The sequence below is a fragment of the Miniopterus schreibersii genome (assembly GCF_964146895.1).
Source record: "Miniopterus schreibersii genome assembly, chromosome: 16".
Lineage (NCBI taxonomy): Eukaryota > Metazoa > Chordata > Mammalia > Chiroptera > Miniopteridae > Miniopterus > Miniopterus schreibersii.
The window spans coordinates 44090104-44108495 of NC_138116.1; the positions used below are offsets into that span (position 1 = coordinate 44090104).

General features: G+C 51.5%; 1 protein-coding gene across 7 annotated transcripts in view; it reads right to left on the reverse strand.

Annotated features, from left to right (window-relative positions):
* The window catches only part of SLC5A10 (solute carrier family 5 member 10), a 66538-nt gene that overhangs the window by 42989 nt on the left and 5157 nt on the right, over positions 1-18392 (reverse strand). For all 7 annotated transcript variants that reach the window (XM_081162918.1, XM_081162916.1, XM_081162921.1 and 4 more), the window contains exons 2-7: positions 11067-11138; positions 10712-10816; positions 10270-10329; positions 9005-9109; positions 1564-1669; positions 1156-1236 (exon numbers count right to left, since the gene is read on the reverse strand). In XM_081162918.1, coding sequence (XP_081019044.1) covers positions 1156-1236; positions 1564-1669; positions 9005-9109; positions 10270-10329; positions 10712-10816; positions 11067-11138 — 529 coding nt within the window. The remainder of the gene's footprint in view (positions 1-1155; positions 1237-1563; positions 1670-9004; positions 9110-10269; positions 10330-10711; positions 10817-11066; positions 11139-18392) is intronic.

An 18392-nucleotide genomic window follows, 5' to 3' on the forward strand; every position in this document is an offset into this window, starting at 1 on the left:
TTTAAGGAAGCAAAACTACTTTTCCTTGGCATTTAAAGTGTTAAAGTCCTGACCCAGGGCTTCTGAAGGACATGATTTTTGGCAGAGCTGAGAATGTCTGGCAGTGATGCAGCACTGAGAGAGGAAACAGGTCCCAGGGGATAGAGATGGACAGGGGCATGACCAAGGCCACAGGGACAGCCAGCTGGGCCTCAAGCCAGGGGTCTTTTCTCTCAAGCCCAGACCACATTCACCCCCTCACTGTTTCTGTCTACCTCGACGTCAGCCCTTCGCAGCCAAGCCCTGGCTCATCTATGGCTTTTGTTGTGTCTACAATCACTCCCCTCTGTCCAGATGGCCTGGCTGCCTAGGTCTCTCTTCTGCAGTGGGTTCTAGGGACACAGGCCTCTGGTCTGAGAGGAAGCAGATACACAGAGGCCTGGACACAGGGAAACCCCAGTCTCAGCCCAGGCCCTGCTCCCCCACCTTTCATTCCCCAAGCAGGAAGCCTGTTGCCCAGACTCTGGACCCCCAGCATCCTGCCTGGAGCCCAGGCCAGGCTGGGGTGAGTGCTCAGAACAAAGGTACAGACACTACACAAGGGGCAGAAATTGCCGTAGGATCTGGAGTCTGAGTCTAGAAGGGACTTTAAAGGCCTCTGTTCACCCTCTGTGGGGTCCTTGGCTCTGTTTGTGTACTTCCCTGGAGGCCCATGGGACAGCTCTCTGAGCTTCCTTCCTGTTCCAATGTCATAGATCTGTCTAAACCATGGCTCTCCTCCCCTGCTTTGTCCAGCAGGCTGTAGCAGCACTTCTTGGGATCTAAACAAGTCAAGCAGACACCCAGACAGTTGTGTGGTCTCCTAATTGTGTGTCTGCACGTCCACCCTGGATCCAACCTCACCCTCAAGCCCTGAGCCAGGGCAGGTGCAGCTGGCCCTGTGTTGCTGAGTCAGCTCTGCACCAGACCTGAGCCATCCAGGAGCTGGTGACAGAAATGCAGCTGGGCGGTATGGACTGGAGAGGAGCAGATGGCCTCCATCCTTCAGAGAAGGCCAACAGGGGCTGATTGCCTCCTGGCTTGACCTCATGAGCCAACCCCTTGCCCCAGCTCTGACACCCAGACCTCAAAGGGCTTGCTGCTGGGGTCAGTCCCACCACAGCCCATGGCCCTCACCTTTGACAGTCAGAATGACAGCCCCCACCACCATGATGAGCGTTTGCAGGGCATCTGTGTAGATCACAGCGGCCAGCCCCCCTGTGGGAGAAAACAAGAGAGCTGGAGGAGCCCTAGTCTCGAGGGAGGAGGGACAGGGAAGCAACTCCAGAGCTCCGGGAGGGACTGCTGTCCCACATCCATGTCCCCTGCCCTTTCACAGGTGGGTGAGGTGTGGGACCAAGAAGCTGGGCCAGCAGAGCCGGACTACAAATCTGACTCAAAACCGGCCATGTCCTGGGCTGTTGGAGGAGGTGGCCCTCTGCCTCCCGCTTACGGCCCTTGGCTCCTGCTGGCCTCTCAGATGCTGGCACATGTCCGCGTGGCCCAGTGGTCAGGAACCCCACCCGGCCGGGCCTGGGCGCATACCTGCGATGGTGTACAGCGCTGTGATGGCGAGCATGAGGATGGTGGACAAGTAGAAGTTCCAGCCCAGGCAGATGTGCACAAAGAGAGCCCCCGCATACAGGTCGATCTGGGATGGGAAAGGCATCTTGTGTTGAGGCCCGAGGTGACCACAGGATCTGGAGCATGAGTGAGCCCCCACTTTGCTGCTCATTGACCAAGTGGCCTCAATGCACAGTGGATGAGGAGGGCGAGGCCCCCCAAACTGCCAGGGGCTGGCTGAGGAGTCCTGGCTGTGGACAGCTGTGTGCAGGGACGTTCATGCTGTCTGCAGAGTCCTGAGGGACTGGTATCCACCAGGGAAGAGTACTGCTGTCGAATCTGACCCCTGGCCCCTTGTTTCCTGGAGGGGGGGGGTGCTTGAGGAGGAGGAGTCCAGGAGGGCTTTCTGGGAGAGGCCCACAAAGACTAGTAGGCCTCAGCAAACAGGAGCACATGCCTCAGTCTCCAGGCCCAAGTCTGGGTACACCTCCTGTTCTCTGTTCCCTGTTAGATGGGGCTCTCCAAGAAGAGACCAGACCTGTGCGAGGGGTGGGCTGGGAAAATGGGCAGTCTTGCTTAATGCCTGGTGGGACTGGAACTGAAGTCCAGGACTATGTGTTAGGCTGAGGCTAGTCCTAGGGGCTAGACTAGACACAGTCCCTGCCATCCCAGGACACATTTGGAGCAAGAATCGAGCTCCAGGGTGAGCGCTGGATCTGGCCTTCCAGAGCATGCTCCTCCCCACTGTGCATGGGCACCCAGAGAGTGGGGGGGCAGGACCCTGCCCTGTGGGCCTGGAGGCTGGGCACAGGGCTCCACACCCCAAGTTTCCAGACCTGCCAGTCTGTGCTGGCTAAGTTGAGGGGAGACAACCTGAAATAACCTTTGAAAGAGCTTCCTGAGGAGGCTGGGACAGGCTGTGGGGCCAATCTGCAAGGTCAGGGGCACCAGCTCCTTTGAGCTAGCCCAGCGCTTGGCCCAGCTTGGAGCTGCCAGCACTGCTGGGAGTGAGGCTTGCAGACAGACCCCCTGCTTCCCCAACCACAGGGATGCAGAGCCCAGGTGGAAACAAGCTCACCCAAAGCCCATGTTCCTGCACCTCTCCCTCCAGGCTCCTCCACCTTCCTTTGGAGAGGAGACCTGCCAGTGCGGAGACTGACAAGGTGGTGGCAGGCCCTGGCCTAGGCAGTCCCTGCGCGCGCGTGCACGTGTGTGTTTTGAGGGGCGTCTGCCTTCAGCTCCCATGAAGCCAGAGGAGAAACAGGCACAGGGAGGGACATGGACTTCGCCGAGGTCAGGCCCAGGAAAATAGATTGGAGATGCCAGGGAGAGGGCCAAGGGCGGTAGATATGGGAGGGCTCTAAAAAGCAGCCCTTCCTTCCACCTGGTCATCCTCCGGCCACCACTGAAGACCCCTCCCTGGACCCCAGCTGCCCTCAGAGCAAAGCCCTGGTCTGTGTGCCTGACCTTCAGACTGGCCACATACCCCTTTAAGCACAGTCAATTGGTCACACCACACTGGCCTCCGTGCAACGCCCAGCACTTTGCTGCCTCCAGGCCTTGGCGCACCCGTCTCTGCCTCTCACCCGTTGGAAGTCAGTCTCCCCAGGTGCCCTGTTCCTTATGCCCCAAGAGTCACGAGGAGTTTGACAGGCAGCAGGAGCAGCACCCGCAAAGGTGTGGAGGCGAGACATCAACTGGTGTCTTCCCTCCGGGATCCTGCCTAGCGTCCGGCAAAGGCTTGCTGCTGCCACTGGAGACACAGGGCCAGTGTGCAAGCTCCAAAGGAGTCCCCAGATGAAGAATTTCAGGTGACAGCCGGTCTATCACTGGGTCTGAGCTGACCTCTCTGCAGACAACTCTCCCCTGTAGACCAGGCAAGCTACAACCTGGTAGAAGCTAAGAGCCCTAAACCCAGAGCTGCAGGGGCCTGGGTCTGCGTCAACTGTGTCCCAGCTAAAGGTTGCTTCGCCTCCTGAGCCTCAGTGGCTCTTATCTGTAAAATGGGGGAGCAGGTGTGGAAGGAACGCAGGCACTTGTGCAAGTGGCAAGAGCACTCAGCCCCCTTCATCCCTTCTGGCCTCTGGAGAACCCCTGCTGGCAACTTTCCTCTGTGCTCCCCTCCCCGGTGGCCGAGGAGCGGCTGCAGGGTCTACTCTAATTCTGTGTGGACACAGAGAGGTGAAGCCAGAGGGACTTCACCTGGTGGCAAAACCTTGGGGAGAAAATCAAAAGGACAGCAGCAGGGAACTTGAGTCTCAAAGGAAGGCCCACTCTCAAGGGCACAACTAGCCAGGGCTTTGCTGGGCAGGAGCCACTGATCCACCCTCACTCAGAAACCTGCTGTGGCTCCCCACTGCTTACAGGATGATGTTTACTCCTGTGATCTGACCCCGAACTCATTCCTCACCAGCTGTCTTTACTGCCTCTTGTTACCTCTTCCCCAAGCGTGAGGCCCAGGCTCTGCCCACACCGTGCCTTCTACCCACAGGGGCTTCCCCTCTCATCTCGTACGAGAAACCCTGCCATCTTGGGAAGAGCCCTTATCCCAGGAAGTCCCCGCCAGGTGCCTAGGAAGCCTGCACGTGTGCCACATGCAGCCTGAGTGATTTGTTTGAGTATTTCCCCTAATGCTTGGCCGTCCTACCAGGTGGGTGTCATGATCTAGTCTCCTTCGGAGAGGAGGCCCCACTGGGGCGAAGCAAATCCCAAAGCCCTGCAGGCGTGAGGAGGGCCCCAAGGCCGCAGCCTTCCCGCTAGGCTGGCCCTGGGACTGTGAGCTCCCAGGCCCCTGGAGAGAGCGGACCCCATTTTGGCACCATCTCATGGAGCTTGAAAAAAACCGCGAGCCTAGGACTGAGAAGGAGGGGAGCTGCCTGCTGAGTTGACCTGCAGGCGGGGCTGACTTGCTGAGCCCCAAGCTCCCCATGACCATGTGCTTCCTTGCCTGAACCTGCACCCCACACTGGCCACCTCCCTACACATGTGGTAGCAGAGAAGCTGGGGTGGTCCACAAGTTTACCATGTGATTCTCCCCAAATTATCCTCAGTGTCCCCTGCTCCCAAAACTTGCCCATCTCCACAAAGGCCATAACCATCCCTTCAAGATTACAGAAACTTCTCTCCTTTGCCACACTCCCTGCACCAGACCCACCAGCCACAGCTGAAAATAGTCCTCCCCAGGTCCACTGTCCCCTAACCAGCCCCTCCTGCGCTTGGCTCGGTAGAAGAAAATCGGAGGTCTGCCTGTCCACTGCAGGCAGACTAAGAGCCACCTGCCGGCCCTCCCCCAGCTCCTGCTCCACACACGGCACCCCCAGCTTCCTTTAGCTGCCGCAAGCCCCGCGTTTTCATCCCAGGCCTCTCTCCAAAGCGAACCTGGTCATTCCTGTCCTCTCCCAGGTTTCAGCCCAGCGTCTGCTTCCTGTACCACACTTTTACTGCTTGTTGTGATAGTATTGGTCTGTTCACTTACCTCATCTGGAACATAAGCTCCCCGGGAGCAACAAACATGTCCATTTCCCAGCTCAGCCGGGGCCTGGACGCCGCAGGTGCTCAGGAAACAGGCACCCCTCCGTGCCCTGTCAGGGGCTGGCACACTAGGGCCCACAGACCAGTCAGTCACGCCCACTGGCATTGTCTTTCCCACTCCAGGGGCAAAGTTGAGAGCAGCTGACCCTTGAACAACATGGGGGTTAGGGGCCCAGACTCCCACGCAGTTGAAAATCCAAGAATAACTTTTGACTCCCCAGAGACTTAACTACAGTCCCTCTGTATGTGTGGGGGATTGATTCCAGGATCCCCACAGATACCAAAATCTGCCGGTACTCAAGTCCCTTTCATAAAGTGGAGTAAGAACAACACATACAGTTGGCCTTTCGCATCTGTGGACTCCCAATCATGGATGAAAAACCTAGGGATATGGAGGGCCAACTGTGTATTTATTTACTGAAAAAAATCTATGTATAAGTGGACCTGTGCAGTTCAAACCTGTAACAGAAGGGTCAACTGTAGTTTGCATGTAGCCTGCAAAGCCACAGATATTTACTACTGGCCCTTTAAAAAAAAATTACCTGATTCCTGGCGTATATTATCTCATTCATTCTCATAAAGTGGTGGAGATACATCGATGAATGAAGAGGAAAAATGGGTGAGACAGACAATAGACATTCTAAGTAAACAATTCAGCACACTGGAAGATATTAAAAAGAGGGAGCAGGTAAGGGAATCGGATCTGCTGGGGCACAAGGAGGCCTCATTGCAAAGGTGAGATTTGAAAGACTTGAGAGAGGTGAAGGAGTGAGCCATGTGGCTATCCAGGGAAAGAAGGTTCCAGGCAGCGACCATAGCAAGTGCAAAGGCCCTGGGGCAGGATCATGCGCGGTATGTTCAAGGGATTGCAAGGCAGCCATGCTGGAACGCTGTGTGCGACAGGAAGAGGGAGAGGTAAGGCCAGTGACGTAGCAGGGGCTGCGCCTTGAAGGACCTTGTAGACCGCAGTTGGCCTTCATTTCAAGTGGCCTGAGGTGCGGTGCCAGGTTTCCTTACTCTCCTGAGATTAGATTGGCCCAGAGACACACAATGATGGAACTGGACCTTGGTTCCCCCAACCCCATCTGAGGGTCAGTGTGGCATCTCTGCATCCTGACATCACACGTTCTCTCTGAGACCAGGGTCCCCACCTGAGGGATGGCAGCAGGCAGGCCCTGTGGTCTCTGTCCAGATGGGCTGCATCAGGGATGGGTCCTAGAAGTGCAGACACATGCGACATTCCCAGGGCTGAGCCCAGGGAGGTCAGGGTCTCTGGAGGCCAACTGGGCACGGGCACTTCAAATAGCTTCCACTAGGGCCATCAGCCAGGGTGACCCCAGTCCCTCCCAAATCAAGCCTGGCATCTAGTGCTCCCTCTCTGCTTCACCTGGGCAGCCCCACCATTGGTGCTGAAGCCTCAACTTTGTCACCAATGGGTTGCTTCCCATTTTATAGATGGGTAAACAGAGTCACCCTCACCACAAAGTGGAGTTTGAAGTATCACATCCTGGCTGCATTAGCTCAGGGCAGTGGTCAGGCCCTTGACCAGGGAGGCAGAGGCCTAGGTTCTTGCTGTGACCTCTGCCTGACTCAGCATGACCTTCAGCAAGTGACAGCCACTCTCTAGGTCTCAACTGTCTCATCTATAAATTGGGGTTGCAGGACAAGATAGTCTCTAAGGACCCTCCCACTTAACCCTCTATCATTCTGGAAGTCCCACCAAGCCCCCCATTTTAGGTTGCTCTGAGCAGGGTATCAACTGGCTGAAGATGGAGATGAAAGGGCCCCTTAGGCCCATGACTCAGCCCCTCCAGACCCCAGTGGGGTCTCCCCTCCAGCCTGTCCTCTGGGAGGTGCCAGAGGCACTAACTCAAACCTGACTGTCACTTCCCTGCCTAAACCCCCAGTGCCGCTTGGGTACTTGGACCCCTTACAATCAGAACTCCTAGCCTCACCCTTCACTGTAGTGCTCAAGGCCAGGGCGGGACACTGGCAGCCCAAGAGCCAGATGGGTACACAGGTCTGTTTTGTGTGAATGCTGGAGGATGGTCTCTGGTGCACCTCAGTCCCCACCACTCCCTATCACCTCACTCCACTCCTCCTCAAAGCTTTCCGTCTGGCCCCAGAAGTGCCTGACTTAGAGACCCTTAGAATCTAGGCTCCTGACCTGACCACCCCCAGACACATCCTGCACACCCCACCTCTCTCCTATCCCTTGTTCCCCAATCTCATCACTGTCTTTTTCTCCATTAACATCCAAATCAGATGCCACCCCAGCAGGCTCTGCCACCGTTTCTGAGGCCCATGCTTGTTTTCCCTGCGTATACATCTGCCTCCCACTGCAGTGCCAGACCCTGGAGAGCAGGAGCCAAACCTTACTTGTTTCTCTATCTCTGCATTCAAGGGAGATGGCTGATACAGGGGGCTAGGAAATGTGGGAGAGGGAGGAAGAGCATGAGTGAGAAATTCTAAACTGGACCTTAAGAACAGGGCAGAGCCAGGTCCCTCAGATCTCTAAAGGGAAACCCTGGGGAAGAAGACCTCTAGTGATGCTCTCAGAGCATCTAGTATGGAAGGCAGAGCCACACATGCTTGTTAACTATTCCTGGAAATCTGCTCACAAGAACGAGATGCTCTGGGGCCCCCAGAAGTTGTCTGTGAGTGCACAGTACAGGCAAGGCCCAGACAAGGCGCCAGGGTATGCAGAGGGGCCACCAACCACTGTCCCCATGCCCAAGGTGGGGAGACAGTCAGGTCAGATGCCAGATCAGGCCCCCCTGTCAGGGTCCAGGGGGTCCAGGTGAACCCCAGGCCCACCCTAGGCCTGCCCAGGGCCTCTGAAGAGCAGTCGCCCTCATAGGGCCACATTTCCAGGGAGCCCTGCCCGCAGCTCCTGGGTAACCACAGAGGCCTCCCTTCCCTCCACAAAGTCGATGGCATGTCTGGGTTTTCTAGTCCCAGAGCTGACCTGAAGAGGGTCCAGGAGGTGACTTCACCACTGAGGAGAAAGCCCAGGCTCATTGAGCACCTCCCCTCCGCATATACCAGCCCTCACCACCCTCCACAGAAGCCACGAGAGGCAGGCACACCAGTGCTCCGCCACCCTTGGTCACCAGGCACAGGGCCTCGTCCAGGTGCACTCAGCCAAAAGCAAGTTGACCCAGAGCTCAAGCCAGGGCCTCTGCCTCCTGAGCCCCATCAGAAGGTGGAGCAGGAGGCTTGATGGCCCAGGGGAGTTAGAAGCAGGCCTGGCAATGCCAGGAAGTCCCTGGTAGGCTTGAAACAAGTTGCATGCCCTCCCTGGGCCTTGGTTTCCCTATCTGTAAAATCAGGGGCTTGGACAAGACAAGCCATTAGCCAGTGCTGACTGATATTCTGGTGTCCAGGCCCCCAGATGGCACCCCAATGCCAGGAAGGGGCTGCTGGGGGGTCAGTTTGTGATAGAGCTGACCAGCCACAGGTGAGAGGCAGGTCAGCTCCATGCAGCCTCTGAACCTCAGCCCAGACCACATGGGCTCTTAGCACCCCCTAGTGGGCAGTCCTGGCTCACCTCGGTGCAGGTCCAGGGAAGACCAGAGGCTGACCAGACACCCACCTGACACTGAGTACCCTCCTGGCGCCCCCACATCTAGAACTGGGGGTGAATCAGGATCACAGAACTTACACTCTTCCCCCAGCTGTGCTGGGTGCTGAGCCTACACTCTGGGGGTCCTGGACCAGCTGTCACAAACTCACTGTGTGACCCTAGGCATCACTGTCCCTCTTTGGACCTGTTTCCCCAGATGTTAAACATGCAGAAATGGATGAGAGGATGTCAGGTCTGTTTTGGGGCCTCCAGAGTGGGATGTTTCCAGGCTACGCTGGCTAGAAGCTGAAGGTAGGGGAAGCTCACCGATATCTTGGTGAAGACGGACAGGAGCAGGGACAGGACAGACAGGTACATGCGTATCCTCTGGCCTCCATAGCGCTTCTGAATGTATTCAGGCATGGTGACGATCTGGGGGAGGCAGGGGGCAGGGTTAAGCACTCCCCTGAGACCATCCCAGCATTCAGGGCTGGAGGCTTCTTCTCAAGGGCAAGGCCCAGGCCCAGGCCCACACTGAGCCCTGAATTCCAGGCTAAGGGTTCGGCCTATATCTTAAGGCAGCGGTGGGGAAGGTACAGCCCGCAGGCTGTATACAGCCCACAGAATCATTTGGCCTGGCCCTGCCAAGGCAACCACAGGCTGGACTTGAAATTCAATAAATCTAGGAGCTTTTATCATAGCTAATTTTTAAGTTGATAATTTCATATGGCCCGAGAATGATGTTATAAATATCTAGATGGCCCTTGGCAGAAAAAGGCTCCCCACCCCTGTAAGGGTTTTAGGCAGGGGACTGGCAGGCTTATGTTGGCTCTTCAAGGCTGATATAAGGAATGGATTGGAGGGGCTGCCGCTGAGGACAGAGGGACAGGCTTGGAAGCTGTTATGACAAACCCAGATGGCTTAAGTTGAGGCTTGATGGAGCTGTGAGCGGCAGAGCAGAGGACAGACTGAGTGAGACCCAGGAAATGGAATCCCCTAGACTTAGTGACTGCTCAGCTGGGGCTAAAGCAGGGGGCAGAGTCAAAGACAGTGCAGCCCAGGTGTGCTGCCCCGGTGTGCAGCCCAGGTGTGCCACATTGGTGTGCAGCCCAGGTGTGCTGCCCCGGTGTGCCACATTGGTGTGCAACCCAGGTGTGCTGCCCAGGTGTGCAGCCCAGGTGTGCCACATTGGTGTGCAACCCAGGTGTGCTGCCCCGGTGTGCAGCCCAGGTGTGCCACATTGGTGTGCAACCCAGGTGTGCTGCCCAGGTGTGCAGCCCAGGTGTGCCACATTGGTGTGCCGCCCAGGTGTGCTGCCCAGGTGTGTAGTTTGTGTGCCCAGGTAGAGCATCATCCCCAAGAGGCAGCATGCAAGGGCAGTGGGAACCAGCAGACAAGGTACCTGGGCTGACACCCCAGGGGACCTGCCTTAGTGGGTTGATAGGAATGTTAATTGGACTAATAATAAACAGAGCTTGGGGAGTTCACCAACTTGTGAGTGAAGCTAGAGCGCCTTGCCCATCACTACCACCAATTAAGACCAAGGGCCAGACCCAAGGGAGGCTGCCCTGAGGCTCCAGGAGCAGACTTACCTCTGAGGAGATGTAGATAGGCACAAAAACCCACGCCAGAGCCAGCAGCACATATGTGGCCTGAGGGTGACAGAGGCAGGGTGAGGACAGTGGGCACAGCTCCCATAAGCCCTGCTCCAGAGGTGAAACTGGGACCAGTGGTCTGGAGGCCTGACTTGCCATGAGAACCCAGGCCCTTCCCCTTCTTGCACCTTTCTAAACAGATGGCCTGGGCCAAGGTTAGCAGCTCCCTTCCTGCTGGTCTGTCCAACATTTTGGCGTTCTGAAGACCAGACTTCCCCAGGAACACTGCTGCATAGAACACATCTGGACATTGGATGACCTAAGTTGCTGGGAGGTGCACCTCTGGCCATCGAGGGATGGATTCCAATGGAGCCCTATCTAGGGCTTTGCAAGACGGTTGCACCCTCCCACAGCCTGCGTCCACCCTCCAGGAGCTCACATTCCACTCAAAGCCTGCCACAGCCACGCCTCCAGCTGCGCCTGAGCCTGCCAGTCCAATGAAGAGGCCCGAACCCTCGCTGCTGGCAAAGAGGGAGGCACCGATCTGGAAGGGAGAGAGAAAAAGGAATCAGCTGTGGGTCACCCAGACCCTAAAGTCCCTGCCCTTCAAACAATTTCCAGCACCCCACCCCTACACCTCCATCCTGGGCACCCCCTCACAGCCTCAGCCTGCCCCATCACCACCTGCTTGAAATGGCCTGGGCAGTGACCTCAAAGATGCAGATGCTGGTTGACCTGGAGGTCAGATGTAGCCTCACTGGAAGGAGAGATAAGAGGAGTCAGGGTGCACTCACCGGCCACCACGTCATGTCCCTGCCTGCCAGGAAGTAGCCGCTCACTGTGTTCCTGCTGGCTCGACAGGAGGACTGCAAGAATAGAGCAGAAATTGGAATCCTTGTGCATTGCTGGGGAAAATAATCTGGCCATTCCTCAAAGAGTTAAACGTACAAATACTCTATGGCCCAGCAATTCCACTCCTCAGTGCATATTTAAGAGAACAGAAAACTGTTCAAACAAAACTCATACACATGAATGCTCATAGCAGCAGTATTCACAATAGCCAAAAGTTAGGAACCACCCAACGTCCATCAACTGATGAGTGGATAACAAACTGTGGTTTCTCCACACAGTGGAATATTCCCAGTCACATAAAGGAATGAAATACGAATACATGCTACAACAGGGGAACCCTTGAAAACATTCTGTAAAGGGAAAGAAGTCAAACACAGCAGGCTACATGTGGTATGGTTCTGTTCATACCAATGTCCGGAATAGGTAAATTCATAAAGACAAAAAGTAGATTAGTGGTTGCCGGTGGCTGTGGAGAGGGGCCAAGAAGGAGTGACTGCTAATAAGTGTGGAGGTTCCTTTGGGCTGATGAAAGTGTTTTGGAACTAGATAGAGGTGGTGGTTGCACAACACTGTGAATGTACTAAATACTACTAAATTGTACACTTTAACGTGGTTAAAATGGATCACAGTAGCTTCTCTCTTCACAGAAAATTAACTGATGGAGTTGATGCTTAGAGCTTTAAACTAATTTTCCAAGGCGACACAGCTTCTTCTCTGTTCTTGCTCCAATCCTGATTTCTGCATTCTGACGCCTGGCTCATGGTCTCCTGCAGCTTTACTCATCTCCAGTATCGCTGGGATCAAACCCACGACCTTGGGATATTGGGATGATGCTCCAACCAACTGAACTACCTGGCCAGGGCTAGACTATATCTTTTAATCAAAGCAATCAACAGAGTCATACCAATTGTACAAGTGGGGGCACTAACTTCTGGGTGAAGCATTAGAACAACTGCACCTGTAAAACAGCTCACACAATGTGGTTGGGGCTGAGCCTCACAGTCAGCCAGGCTGAGAGGAGTTCCCACCCACAAAAGGGACAACAACAGTCAAGACCCAATTACAACAAGAGAACCCAAATACCCCACAAAAGGGACACTCCTAGAGCATCCAGCTCAGGAGGTCAAGGAGACTGCACCACTGGGTCCCACAGGACATTTACTACAATAGACCACCCCATGGAGACAGGGAGTTCTAGCAGTTCTAACTAATACATAGAAACAAACACAAAGAGACAGCTAAAATGGGGAGACAAAGAAACGACTCCCAGATGAAAGAAAAGGAGGGCTCTCCAGAAAAAGAGCTAAATGCAATGCAGGTAAGCAATTTATTGGACAGAGTTCAGATTAATGGTTATAAGAATGATCACAAAACTTAGTGAGAACTACAAGAAAGTTAATAGGAACTTCAAGAAACTTAGTGGGAACAACATCAGCATGAAAAGGAACATAGGAACCATGAATAAGAACCAGTCAGAAATGAAAAATACTATATCTGACATCAAGAACACACTGGAAGGGATTTAAAGTAGGCTGGAAGAAGCAGAGGATCGAATTAGCAATTTGGAAGACAAGGTAGGAAAAAACACTCAGAGCAGCAAAAAAGAAAAGAACACTTAAAAAGTAGGAGGACAGGTGATGAAAATGTTTTCCCTATTCAGTTTGGCTCAGTGGTTAAAGTATTGGCCCATGGCCTGAAGGGTCTTGGTTCAATTCTGGTCAAGGGCATGCATGTACCTTGGTTGCAGGCTCAATCCCTGGCCCTGGGTGGGGTGTGGGGGAGGCAACCAATTGCTGTGTCTCTCTGACATCGATGTCTCTCTCTCTCTCTATCTATCTCTCCCCCTCACTCTCTCTTCCACTCTCTGAAAAGCAATGAAAAAAATATCCTCAGGTGAGGATTAAAAAAAAAAAAGAGGACAGTTTAAGAGAACTTTGGGACAACAGGAAATGCAACAACATCTGCATTGTAGGAGTACAAGAGGGGAAAGAAAGTAAGCAAGGGAAAGAGAACCTATTTGAAGAAATAGTGACAGAAAAATCCCCTAAGCTGGTGAAGGAAAAAGTCACACAAGTTCAGGAAACAGAGAGTTCCAATCAAGATGAACACAAAGAGACCCACACAAAGACACATCGTAATTAAAATAGCAAAAGTTAAAGACAGCAAAAGACTCTTGAGGGTAGCAAAATAGAAGCAGTCAGTTACCTACATGGGAGCTCCCATAAAGCTGTCAACTGATTTCTCAACAGAAACTCTACAGGCCAGAAGGGGATGGCATGAAGTATTCAAGATAATGCAAAACAAGGATCTGAAACCAAGACTACTATCCAGTAAGGCTCTCATTCAAAATTGAAGGTAAAATAAAGAGCCTTCCAGAACAACAACAAAAAAAGGCTAAAGGAGTTTATTATCACCAAACCACCATGGCAGGAAACGTTAAAGGGACTGTTATAAGAAGAAGAAATAGAGAGAGTGGAATACAGGCATAAAGAATAAAAATGGGAATAAATAAGTACCTCTCAATAATAGTCTTGCCCTGCCAGGCATGGCTCAGCGGTTGAGCGTCGACCTAGGATCCAGGTGATCGGGGTTCGATTCCCAGTCAGGGCACATGCCCGGGTTGTGGGTTCGATCAATAACTCTCTCATCATTGATGTTTCTATCTCTCTCTCTCCCTCTGCTTTCCTCTCTCTGAAATCAATAAAAATATTTTTTTTAAAAAAAGTTATTTGAAAAGAACAACATACAGAGAAATATACATGAATATATTTTATTTTATTTTATTTTATTTTTTACTTTTTAAATTTATCTTTATTGTTGAGAGTATTACAGGTATCTTATTTTCCCCCCCAATTGATCCCCTCCACTTCCCTCCCAACCCCTTCCCAGGCCTTCACCCCGTTATTAACTGTGTCTATGGGTTATGCATATAACTTCTTTGGTTAATCTCTTTTCTCACTCCACCCCTCTTCCCCCTTTCCTCTGAAATATGATCGTTCTGTTCCCTGCATCAATGTCTCTGGATATATTTAGTTCATCAGATTCTTTTTTTCATTAGCTTCTTCTTAAAGAAGACCCTTCAACTTTTCCTGTAGTGCTGGTCTGGTGGTGATGAACTCCTTCAGCTTTTCCTTGTCTGAGAAGCTCTTTATCTGACCTTCAATTCTAAATGATAGCTTTGCTGGGTAGAGCAATCTTCATTGTAGTTCCATGTTTTTCATCACTTTGAATATTTCTTGCCACTCCCTCTGGCCTGCAAAGTTTCTGTTGAGAAATCAGCTGACAGTCATATGGGTGCTCCCTTGTAGGGAACTAACTGCTTTTCTCTTGCTGCTTTTAAGGTTCTCTCTTTGTCTTTAACCTTTGGCATTTTAATTATGATGTGTCTTGCTGTGGGCCTCTTTGGGTTCCTCTTCTTTGGGACCCTCTGTGCTTCCTGGACTTGTAAGTTGATTTCTTTCCCCAGGTGGGGGAAGTTTTCTGTAATTATTTTTTCAAATAGGTTTTCAATTCCTTGGTCTCTTTCTTCCCCTTCTGGCACCCCAATAATATGAATGTTGGGCCTCTTGAAGTTGTCCCAGAGGCTCCTTATACTATCTTCATATTTCTGGATTCTTTTTTCTTTTTGCTCTTCTGGTTGGGTGTTTTTTGTTTCCTCATGTTCCAAATTGCTCACTTGATTCTCAGCGTCCTCTACTCTACTGTTGATTCCATGTAAATTATTCTTCATTTCAGTTCCTGTAGCCTTCCTTTCAAATTGGTACTTTATTATGTTATCGATTTTCTCAGTTATTTCCCTAACCATCTGCTTAAACATCCTTATAACCATTATTCTGAACTCTGTATCTGTTAGCTTGCTTGGATCTATTTAATTTAGTTCCTTTTCTGGAGATTTCTTCTGTTCTTTCCTTTGTGACATGTTTCTTTGCCTCCACATTTTGGCTGCTTCCAGGTGTTTGTTTCTATGTATTAGGTAGAGCTGCTATGTCTCCTGGAATATGTAGAGTGGCTTTGTGTAGTAGATGTCCTGTAGGGTCCAGTGGCTCAGCCTCCCCAGTCACCTGAGCTGGGCCTTCTAGGTGCTCCCCTGTGTGGGCTGTGTGCATTGTCCTGTTGTAGTTGAGCCTTGGTTGCTATTGGCGTTCCTGGGAGGAACTGACCCCCAGGCCAATCAGCTGTGAGGACCAGCTGCAACTACAGCCAGAGAGCTGCTGTGCTGGAGAGACCCCTATGGAGCAGGATTTACTTCAGTGGAGCTTTGGTGTTCACCAAGTGCGCCCCTTGAGTGTCACTTGTGGATGTGGTAGGGTTGTAATCCAGCGTGGTCGGGTCTGACCACCAGGTGCACTGTCTCTGGGGCCTCCCGGGAGGTGCAGAGTCAGCCTGTGCCAGTGCCTTGCCCAGGGCCACCCAGCATGAGCTACTCAGCAAACTGTAGTTGGCTGCTACTTGTGCTGGGCTTGGCGTTGTCCAGGAGAGGCCAAGTTATGAGCCAATGCAGCTGCCGCTAGTGCCAGGCCTGGGGCCACTTATCAAGCCGTATGGGACAGCTGCTGCTTGTTTGAGAGATTTTAGGAAAGTCCTAAGCATGAAGCTCGAGAGGCCACTTGCACAGAAAAGCCCCTGGAAATGGCCTGGATGAGCTGCAGGTGGGGAGGGGAGGGGCCTCCGGGAAACACGGGGCGGGGCCAAAGGTGTGAGTCAGGTGCTGCGATTCAAACATGGCGCCTGCGGGCTGTGTGGGGAGGACTCGCCACAGGAGCAATGGCCTCTGCCAGCCCTTCTGCCTGGAGGAAGCCGCCCCTCCACCTCTCGCCCGGATTTCAGTCAGGTTAGTTCCTCCCCGGGTGTCCCAGGTCCTTTCAGACTGCTGCCCAGCGCTGGGCTCAGAGGGAGCGTCCGAGTGAGTCCGTGCCGGGCCCTTTGAGAGGAGCTGCTGGGGCTCCTGCAGCCTCCACGACCCTCAGCGACAGTCCCCGCTGGTTTCACAGCTCGAAGTTGTATGGACGTCTCTTCCTGGCCTGGAGCCCTGGGCTGAGGGCCTGCTGTGGGGCTGGGACCCCCCCTCCTCCAGGAAACCTCCTCCACCGAGATGCCTTTCCGGGTTTACCCGTGGCACCGGGTGTGGGCCCCGCCCACGTCTGCGCCCCTCCTACCGCTCTCGGTGCTTCTTCAGCTCCCTGGTTGTGGGGCTTCTGTTCAGCCAGATTTCAGGAGGCTCTGAGTGCTGGTGGTTCTGTATTTTAGTTGTAATTTTGATGTGGTTGCGGGAGGCGGCGGGTGCAGCTGTTACCTACACCACCATCTTGTTTCTCTCCCATGTTCATTCTACATGAATATATATATTTTTAAAAAATAATAGTCTTAAATGTAAATTAATTAAATGCTCCAATCAAAAGACATAGGGTAGCTGAATGGATAAGAAAACATGGCCCATATATGTGCTGTCTTCAAGAGACCCACCTCAGAACAAAAGACTCACACAGCATGAAAGTTAAGGGATGGGGAAAAAATTTTTCATGCCAATGGAAATGAAAAAAGTAGGGGTAGCAATACTTATATCTCACAAATTAGACTTCAAAACAAAGGCCATAAAAGAGACAAAGAAAGTCACTGCATAATACTAAAGGGATCAATCCAACAAGAGGGTATAACCCTGATAAAAAATATATGCACCCAATACAGGAGCACTTAAATACCACTGGAGGACTTTAAGGGAGAGGTAGACAGCAATACAGTAATAGTAAGGGATCTTAACACCCCACTGACATCACTGGATAGATCTTCCAGACAAAAAATCAACAAGGAAATAGCGACCTTAAATGACACACTGTATCAGATGGATTTAATTGATGTTTACAGAACATATCATCCCAAAGCTGCAGAATATACACTCTTCTCAGGTGCATGCGGAACATTCTCAAAGATAGACCACATGTTAGGACACAAAATAAGTCTTTATAAGTAAAAGAAAATTGAAATCAGATCAAGTATCTTTTCATATCACAATAGCATGAAACTAGAAATCAAATACAATAAAAAATCTCAAAACATTCAAACACATGGAGGCTTAATAGCATGTTATTAAACAATGAATGAGTTAACAATGATATTAAGGAAGAAATAAAAAACTTCCTGGAAACAAATGAAAATGAACATGCAACAACCTAAAACCTATGGGACACAGTGAAAGCAGTCTCAAGAGGGAAATTCATAGCCTTGCAGGGCTATCTCAAGAAACAAGAAAAAGCTCAAATAAAAGATCTAAACCCACAACAAAAATATTAGAAAAAGGACAACAAGAAAAGCCCACAGAGAAAGGAGAAGGAAGGAAATAATAAAGATCAGAGCAGAAATAAATGACTTAAAGAATAAAAAAACAATATAAAGATCAATGAAACCAAGAGTTGGTTCTTTGAAAATATAAACAAGATTGATGGACCTTTAGGCAGACTCATCAAGAAACAAAGAGAAAGGACCCAAATAAATAAAACCAGAAATGAAAGAGGCAAAGTAACAACTGACATCACAGAAATACAAAGGATTGTAAAAAAAAATTCTATGAACAACTAGATGCCAACAAACTGGACAACCTGGGTGAAATGGACAAATTCCTAGAAGCATACAATCTTCCAAAACTCAATCAGGAAGAATCAGAAAACCTGAATAGGCCAATAATTGATGAAACTGAAGCAGTAATCAACAAACTCCCAGCAAACAAATGTTCTGGACTGGATGGCTTCATAGATGAGCTTTACCAAACATTCAAAGAAGAACTAACACCTATCCTCCTCAAACTATTCCAGAAAATTCAAGAGGAGGGAAGACTTTCAAGCTCTTTTTCTGTTGCCCCCCTTATCCTAAACCAGATGACACTACAAAGAAAGAAAACTACAGGCCAATATTCCTGATGAACATAGATGCACATACCTCAGTTGTAGGCTCCATCCCCGGCCCTGGTCAGGGAGCCAGCAGGAGGTAACCAATCAATGTCTCTCACATTGATTTCTCTCCCCCCCCACCCCTCGGGTGAGGGTTAAAAAAAAAAAGCTGTGGGACATTCACACCATGGGATACACGCAGCTGTAAAGAAGAAGGATCACGTACCCTTTGGGACAGCATGGATGGACCTGGAGAGTATTATGCTAAGTGAGGATAAGCCATTGAGAAAAAGACAAGTACCACATGATCTCACTTATATGTGGAATCTAATAAAGAAAATAAACTGATGAACAAAATAGATCCAGAGACATAGAAGCGTGGAACAG